General features: G+C 32.0%; 1 protein-coding gene across 1 annotated transcript in view; it reads right to left on the reverse strand.

Annotated features, from left to right (window-relative positions):
• The window catches only part of LOC113823463 (uncharacterized), a gene marked incomplete in the record, with an annotated part of 70,317 nt that overhangs the window by 57,393 nt on the left and 10,424 nt on the right, over positions 1 to 2,500 (reverse strand). The window contains 1 exon segment of the mRNA XM_070127130.1: positions 1,798 to 1,989. Within this exon segment, the coding sequence (XP_069983231.1) occupies positions 1,798 to 1,989 (192 nt within the window).

The following is a 2,500-nucleotide window of genomic DNA, read 5'->3' on the forward strand; positions in this document are numbered from 1 at the left end:
ATATATATATATGTATATATATATATATATATATATATATATATATATATATATATATATATATAGACACAATTCCTTATATTTCAATTTTAACATAAAAATAACAACTTCAATCAGCAGCAATCACAGACCTGTATAACTAGTGACTATTTTCAAAACAGTAAAACCAGCATACTACAAAGACTTAGAACCAACCTCTCACATACCACGTCACATCATATGAACATAGCAAAACACTAAATATCCAAACCATTCACAGGCAAAAACAGAAGTTTTACACAGACACCATCCCAGGAATTCAATGAATTACAGATATGATGCTCAATTTATTTCTAAAGCATGCACTCTTTTCTCAAACTCATGGTGAAGATACAAGTATCTGAGAATCAAATAAGGGTTAATTTCTGAGAAATGTAAATGGCCTCTTCCTTAAGTTCAACTGCAGTACTGCAAGCACCACATGAATTCTGACAAAATGGCCTTTGAAAATAAAAATGCTCTTGGAAATCAGTACATTCAGTAAAATTAACCCAGTTATGAAAAGAATTATTCTGTTACACATCAATCACTTATTTGTACTTTAGTGTTAATCATGTAATAATTCTTCTTTGTTACTTAACTAGTTCATTTTTGTATATATATGAAAACAGCAAAATCCTTGTGAATTTACAAATAAAGTGCTATCAGACCTAATCCAGCCAATAAATCCTGAAACCAGAAATATTCACAAAATAGAAATATCTGTAGGCAAGACAAAGAATGGAAAAGTCCTTCCATCACATATAAAACATATCACAAAAGATGAGGTGTCTCTTGCAAAATCTTTATTAAATTCAACAAACTAAGAATGATACTCTACCATCAAACAGGACACCAGCATAATCTATCTCGGTGGCTATGCTAAACTGTTATACAATGCAGCCATTCCTTTTCAATACACTGCAGTAATTTGGCTACTCATGGTAAATATCTGACAATGATGGCAGTGTTAGGGAGATAAAAAGGAGAACAAAAAGGGCCAGAAAGAGATACAGTGGGATGAAAAGAGGAATAAAATGAAAAGGAATGTTTCAAGGAGATAATCTCTGTATTACAAGACACTTGGCATTAAGAAACAAGAGGGGGAGAAAAGGATAAGAAAGGGTGCATTTTCTACACACAATTAAAATATCCACTGCAAAAAGTTTGGACAATTTATCCCCTACAATAGAGAATATAAGCCATAATCACACAGAAGTGGAAACTTTTTCAATTCCATGAACTACCCTCTTTACTTCACCTAAGTCTTGCTAATGCCTTAAAATATAATTAAATTGTCATATGGCCAAGAGGACTACAACTAGGGTGATTTTATTTACACACATCATCAGTGTTTTCATATTTAACATCCTTGCAAGTCACCAGTAAAACTTTATAATAAAAAATTGTGTATCTTGACAAATAAAAAATGGTTTCCAAGAGTGTTTTGAGATTACAGTTTATTTATGAAATATCAATACTATTATAATTACTCTCATCATAACATATTATTTTCATTATCATGACTATTTGTAATCATTATATTTAGTATAATTATCATTACCATTAATGTCAGCTTTATCTTCATATATCATCATTATTTCCAGTATCATTCTCTCAAAAAATGTCACCCAATAATAAAATATGATGAGCAGTTCCTAAGTATATTTTTGTTTTTTTTTCTCTTCTCAGAGATTTAAACACAAAACCAATGGTGCAGTTCCCAAAACAACAGCCCCTCAATTCAGAAACACACACACACACAAAAAAAAAGAATACCTCCGCAAGCTGCTCCTTTGCTTGGCTTAGATTAGACTCGTACTCCAACTGCACATCACGCTTGGCCTGGACTATAATATCAGCTAATTCATCAGCTGCCCTTTGAGACTCCTCACACTCTTTCTTAAGTGTGACCAGTTCTGAATTACATGTTGCCAGGGAGAGTGTGAGGTGAGATCTTTTCACTGTCACCTACAAAAAGTGTCAAAAGTATGGGGTAACAGTCTGGGCTTGACAGGGAGATAGTAAACACACAACCTCACAGGTCTGGATACTCAGTTCAATATAACTATTCCAGATCTTTCAAGGTGGAGTCCATTTATGAATAACCAAAAGATTAATTTGTGAAGTCACAGTAGTGTCAAATGTCTCACAAAACACCTATACCTATGATATGAAGTTACCAGCAAAAACAAACTAAAAGTACTGACTTAACTACCTATATTTTTAAAGTTAAGAATAAATGTGAGATCTATAAAAAAAATGTCTTATATGCAAAACCTATGATATTCAGGAAATTAACTACTGACATTAAAAATTCCTTTCATTTAGATATAGGAAATATAGATATGAAATCTCACTACCCAATACAATATATATGGGATGTCAGAGACATAATATTATGTAAAGATAGAGCCTGGATGAAAAAATAAAATGTCTAGGTTTTTACAAGTAAATGGACATGAAGATTCTAGCTTACAGT

The sequence above is a fragment of the Penaeus vannamei genome, chromosome 11 (assembly GCF_042767895.1).
Source record: "Penaeus vannamei isolate JL-2024 chromosome 11, ASM4276789v1, whole genome shotgun sequence".
Classification (NCBI taxonomy): Eukaryota; Metazoa; Arthropoda; class Malacostraca; order Decapoda; family Penaeidae; genus Penaeus; species Penaeus vannamei.